At 43.4% G+C, this 6308-nt stretch overlaps 1 protein-coding gene across 1 annotated transcript in view; it reads right to left on the bottom strand.

Annotated features, from left to right (window-relative positions):
- MRPL45 (mitochondrial ribosomal protein L45) overlaps positions 1 to 5464 on the bottom strand; it is a 17971-nt gene extending 12507 nt beyond the window's left edge. The window contains 4 exon segments of the mRNA XM_007472270.1: positions 3741 to 3858; positions 4265 to 4442; positions 5334 to 5425; positions 5428 to 5464. Coding sequence (XP_007472332.1) covers positions 3741 to 3858; positions 4265 to 4442; positions 5334 to 5425; positions 5428 to 5464 — 425 coding nt within the window.
- Positions 5465 to 6308: the final 844 nt, after the last annotated feature.

The following is a 6308-nucleotide window of genomic DNA, read 5'->3' as shown; positions in this document are numbered from 1 at the left end:
AAAAAAAAAAGAACCCCCCTGCCGATGCAGGGGACACAGGTTCGATCCCTGGTCCGGGAAGATCCCACATGCCACGGAACAACTAAGCCCACGTGCCACAACTACTGAGCCTGCGCGCCACAACTACTGAAGCCCACATGCCCTAGGGTCCACACGCCACAACTACCGAAGCCCGCGTACTCTAGGGCCCGAGTGACGCAACTACTGAGTCTGCATGCTGCAACTACTGAAGCGCAGGCACCTAGAGCCCGTGCTCTGCAACAAGAGAAGCCACCCCAGTGAGAAGCCCGCACACCACAACAAAGAGTAGCCCCCACTCACTGCAACTAGAGAAAGCCAGCGCACAGCAACAAAGACGCAATGCAGCCAAATATTAAAATTTAAATTTAAAAAAATAAATAAAAATAAAAAATAAAGACCAAAGCTTCTCATAGTGAAATTTCAGAATTTTGGCATCGAAGAAAAAATCCTATAAGCACTAAGAAAGAAAAAACAGGTTTCATACAGAGGCTCAGGAGCCAGAAAGACATTGGGCTTCTAACTAGCAACATTAGAAGTTAGAAAGACGGGACTTCCCTGGTGGTCCAGTTGTTAAAACTCTGTGCTCCCAATGCGGGGGGCCCGGGTTGGATCCCTGGTTGGGGAACTAGATCCTGCATGCCGCAACAAAGATCCCTCGTGCTGCAACTAATACCCGGCACAGCCAAATAAACAAATAAACAAATAAATATTAAAAAAAAAAAATTTTAAAAAAGGAAGTTAGAAAGACAATGCAGCAGTGCTTTTAATTGAGAAAAAAATGACTCCCAGCCCAGAATTCTACACCTGGGAAAATTATAAATGAAGTGGGAGACTAAAAAAAAGACTTTTCCTTAGCCTTGCAAGATCTCATTGATCTACCATCCACCCTTTCTCAGGAAGCTGCTGGGGGATGTGTGCCACCAAAATAACTGAATGAACCATGAAAGAGAGAGAGGTAAAATCCGCGAAACAGGGAATACATATAAGAGCAAGGCAAAAGGAGTATCAGGATGATAAAAGTAGATCCCACGATGTACAGTGAGCCTAAAGACTGATCAATCCAGACTGAAATAGGTAAGGAGGCTCCAGGAGGGCTTTCTTCTTGAAGATGGGATTGATAAAATACTTAATGTTTTCTATGTACTGAGAGAAAATTAACACAACCAGGGGTTCCATAAGCAAATGAGAAAAAAAGACACTTGACACCAGAAAAAAAACTATTATGCAGGAAAGGAAATGTAATAATAATGTACTGCATGACTCTGTTGTCAATAGCATTTTCGTAGTTATAATGTAAACAGGGAATTCTGATCTAATCAAAGTGTTACTATAACTATATTAAGAGGATGGGGGACACCAGAACCCCGTGGAATTTATCCCAGGAATGTAGGATTGGTTTAACACTAAAAAAATAAATTAATGCAATATACCATATCAATAGAATAAAGGACAAATATCACATGATCATCTCAACAATCAGAGAAAAAGCATTTGATAAAATCCACTCCTTTGCACTTTTCACCTCAGAGCCTTGCTTGTACTGTTTTGTCTCCCTAGAATGCTATTCCTCCCTATACGCCTCTACTCAGCTAACTCCACACAACCCTTTAGGTCCCAGCTTTAAATGTCATTTCCTTAGGGAAGCTTACCTTTAACTCCCAGACCAAGTTATTTTTCCCTGCCATACGTTCCCATAGCACTGATACATCACGGTATCTATAATTATTTGTGTACAATCAGTATTTAATACCTGGTTTCCTCCCCTAGATAATAACTCCATAATAAAACCACCTGTGTTCTGTTCATCATCATCATGAACTCTTCCACCAAACAGCTCTTAGGCCAGGAGAGAAATACATGAGAGGAAATCATCACAATACAGAGTTATCAGAAGTAGTAAGAATATGCATACAGTTACAATTATAACAAAGGCAGCTCCAAAAAAGAGTCAGAGAAGGCTTAAAAGCAGACAGTGATTAAAAGCAGACCTAGAGATTATCATACTTAGCGAAGCAAGTCAGAAAGAGACAAATACCATATGATATCACTTATATGTGGAATCTAAAATACAACACAGGGGGCTTCACTGGTGGCGCAGTGGTTGAGAGTCCGCCTGCCGATGCAGGGGACGCAGGTTCATCCCCCGATCCGGGAAGATCCCACGTGCTGCAGAGCGGTTGGGCCCGTGAGCCATGGCCGCTGAGCCTGCGCATCCGGAGCCTGTGCTCTGCAACGGGAGAGGCCACAACAGTGAGAGGCCCGCGTACCGCAAAAAAATAAAAATAAAAAATAAAAAATAAAATGAAATACAACACAGGGACTTCCCTGGCTGTCCAGTGGTTAACACTTTGCGCTCCCACTGCAGAGGGCACAGGTTTGATCCCTGGTCAGCAAACTTAGATCCCACATGCTGTGTGGTGTAGCCAAAAAAAAAACACACACACACAAATGAACATATCTATGAAAGAGAAACAGACTCACAGACATAGAGAACAGACTCGTGGTTGCCAAAGGGGGTGGGGGAGGGAAGGATTGGGAGTTTCATTATTTAAAAAAAAAAGCGGGACTTCCCTGGTGGTGCAGTGGTTAAGAATCCACCTGCCAATGCAGGGGACACGGGTTCGAGCCCTGGTCTGGGAAGACCCCACATGCCATGGAGCAATTAAGCCCATGCGCCACCAACCACTGAGCCCACATGCCACAACTACTGAAGCCCGCACGCCTAGAGCTCACGCTCCGCAACAAGAGAAGCAACCACAATGAGAAGCCTCCGCACCGCAACGAAGAGTAGCCCCTGCTCACTGCAACTAGAGAAAGCCCGCACACAGCAACAAAGACCCAAAACAGCCCAAAATAAAAATTAATTAATTAAAAAAAAAAAAGCAGACACAATGCTTGAGAGAAAAAGACATTTTTCAGGCAAAGGAAAGGATGTGCAAAGAGACACAGCATGACATTTGTCAAGGAACTGGCAATTAGTTTGGAAAGGTTAAAGTTTAGGATGAGAAAAATGGAATAAGGAGATGATGGTGGAGACGAAGGCAAGAGACAAATTATAAAAAGCCCTGAATACCACTGAAGAAATTTGGATTTTATTCTTCAGATAACAGGGAGCCACAAGGGAGTCTGAGACAGAAGAGTTGATGTGATAAGATCTGTATTTAGAGAAATAGGTTATGGCCACATGAAGAATTAACACTGACTCAATATACTTGTGCATAGAAATCTATATATGACCCTAAGAACCTCTCATTTAGATACAGGTAGAGCTAGAGTGACAGATACTGAAAGTTTCTTTAAGAAGAAAGTTTTGGCTCTGCTCCTTAACTAAAGCCCAGTTAGCTCCCTAGAACAAGTCTGTCTTTTTAAGCCTTTTTGGCTTTTCTTACTCTCTTAAGTTTAAACTCTAAGGTATTTCTCATAAAAATATGCTCTCTCTTATTATTACTTTAAATTTTAAAATATGTGATCAAGAAAGTGTCCTACAAACTTCAATGTGAACTTCCTAAATGATGTGACAAAAATGAACAATCAAGGTTGAGATGCTACGATTCAGAATGCCCATATTATACATTAGCTCTATTACAGAGAAAGAATATACGGTCAAGTTATCAAGGGAGTTACAGCCAACGCAATTAACCCAAGATGGCCTCTCTGGATTAAGCAGCAACAAGAAATTTTTATTCTAATACTGATTCCCAGCTGTCTCAGACACCTACGATAATTGCGATGCCACATTCTTCTTTAATCGCTCAGCTCTCTGTGCCAGTCCTTCCTTAGAAAGAGATGACACTCGGGCATCACCCTCAGGAGGAACATAGGCGTCAAAGATACCAGCTGTAAAGAGAGACGGAGAAAACTAAAAAAGCATTGAAAGACAAGAAAAAGTCATCCTGAGGTCATACAAAATTGGGAGGGCTCCTGGATACAAAATAGACTAACAAAATAGACTTCCATGTAAAGGGAATCGGGTTGCATTAGAAAAAGTAGAATAAGATCATTTCAGCCTTCTCTTAGAGCCTCAGCTTCTTCTTGTACAAAATGGAGAAATTTTACCCTGGTCTTCTAGGAATAGTGTGGAAACAAGATCAAAGATGACCTCATGAAATATACAAATTATTGAGACTGAACCGATTTTGTAGTTAATTAAATGCTGTCATTCATACTCCAAATCATTCCACTTTCCAAGAAGATCTCTGACAGAAGGGGATTGGGTCAGGGTCTCAGAAATACCATGTCTCACCTGTACAGGCCAGATGTATGGGACGCTCCAAACGTTCTGGAGGAATGACCAGTCCTGCTTTCCGGGCATATTCTACGAACTCCTTTTCTGATTTATATTTGGGTTGATAAGTAGGGGGTGTGAAACGTTTTTTAGTTCTCACTGGAAATACTGCTGTGGACTGAGTCACCAGGACTGGCTGGAGGGTGGTAGAAAAAGGTTAGGTAACCTGGAAAGAAATCAATCTTGTACAAACTGTAAGCAAAGATAGAATGGGCACATCCAAAGAATGACTTAGGAACAATTACAAAGCCACATATCACGGGGGAAAATGCACAACTATCTTAACAATTATGGGGTCTCTTACTAAAAGCCAGTAAGCAACTTTTACTAACACCATTCAACGTTTACTAAAGGCTTTCCTTTATTTAGTACTTTCCAGAATATAGCACTGTGCCAACCCCTAGAGATGCAGAGTTAATGAAAGCAAGGCTTCTGCTTTCAAAGAACGCTCAGTCCGATGGGGAACTTAAACACCAACCCAATACTGAAATGAGCAGAAGAAAAGTCCTCTTCTTGGCATCTCCTCTACATTTACTCAGAACCCATTCTGCTCATTCTATTGGGAGCCTCAATGTAAACTTCATTCTGTCGTCCTAGCTCCCAACTGATCAATAAGCTCTTCAAAGGCCAGGTCTCTTTCCTCTCTGACCATGAGGTTTGTTCTGGCAGCCACGAGACTCCCTTCTTTACAGCTACTGTTCAATTAAGGACATTTATAAAAATCAACGGGAAGCGAACCCACCTTCCAACCATAACTTCTTCCCCTTTAACACCCCCAGGCCAGTAAGACCCAGACCAAACCGGAGAAACTTAATCCCCGAGAACTTGCCCGCTCTCATGGCCCTACCAAGGCTCTCCCCACTCAGCCACATAGTTAAGTAGTTATGTCTCGTCTACCTCAACTCTTCCCTAGTCTAGGTACGACCTGTAACGTCCAAGTTCACCAAGGACAACTGCAAAGCGAGTATTTCCCTCCACTCTGTTCCCCTCCAGCCCCTAGACTCCTATCTACCCCGTCCCTACCCACCTGCCGAGACCACCATCCTAAAGCCCTGGATAAGCGAGACAAAACCCGCGGCAAGGGGACTGCCATTTTGCTCACGCAAAGGCAGCCGGGATGGAGACAGTAAAAAGCCTGGGGCCGGAAAGGAGGTGCATAGGGCGGAGCTAGCTCGGGAGAGGAATCTTCCAGGGCACGCGCCCGCCGCCGAAGTGTGAGCGGCGCGAACGCGCACGTACACGTCCAGGGTGGTGGTGGTGATGGTGGTGGTCGTGGTGGTGGAGTCGGGCTGCACATGCGCAGTAAAACGGCGTTGGGGGGAGGGTGGAAGCACGGTTGTCACGCGCCAGGCGGAGCGTGCAGCCGAAGCTGCGCCTGCGCGCCGGGCTTCCTGGCTGCCAGGAGTTACCGCATTCGAGTAAGGGTGGGACAGTGCTGCACCTTGTGAACGAAAAGTTGTTTCCCTTCTGAGATGACTATTTTTCTTCAGTGCCTTCTTGGATCCTAGAAGGGGCAAAAATGACTAGTTTCTGGGTCTGTATCCGACCTCGATATTCTGGGTAACCTTAATCCGGAGCTCTAGTTTTACCAATCTGTACCGTATGAAGAATATTCTTTCTTACTAGCAAATTAAGGAAATTAATGACTACTATGTATATTGAAGCAAAAGACACGTGGACTGACAAAAGCATTTATCTGTTTGCCATTTTGGGACAGAAGCATAATAATATGAGGCACAATAATATTTTTATTAACAAAAAATAGCTTATACTTAGAAATTGTTTACCGGGTGCCAGGCATCTTGCTAAACTTTTTACATATATTAACTCAGTCTTCACCACAAACGAGCAATATGCACCTTTTACATATGATGTTGCATAGAAATTAAGTACGTAATTTATTTAAGGTCGCACGGCTAATAACTGGCAGAACTGGGATTCAGATTCAAGCAAACTCCAGAACCCATGCACTGACTACTACGCTGTATTGCTTCACATTAAG

The sequence above is a fragment of the Lipotes vexillifer genome, unplaced genomic scaffold (assembly GCF_000442215.2).
Source record: "Lipotes vexillifer unplaced genomic scaffold, Lipotes_vexillifer_v1.1 scaffold591, whole genome shotgun sequence".
NCBI classification, from domain to species: domain Eukaryota; kingdom Metazoa; phylum Chordata; class Mammalia; order Artiodactyla; family Lipotidae; genus Lipotes; species Lipotes vexillifer.
This window is presented reverse-complemented; position numbering and strand designations above follow the sequence as displayed.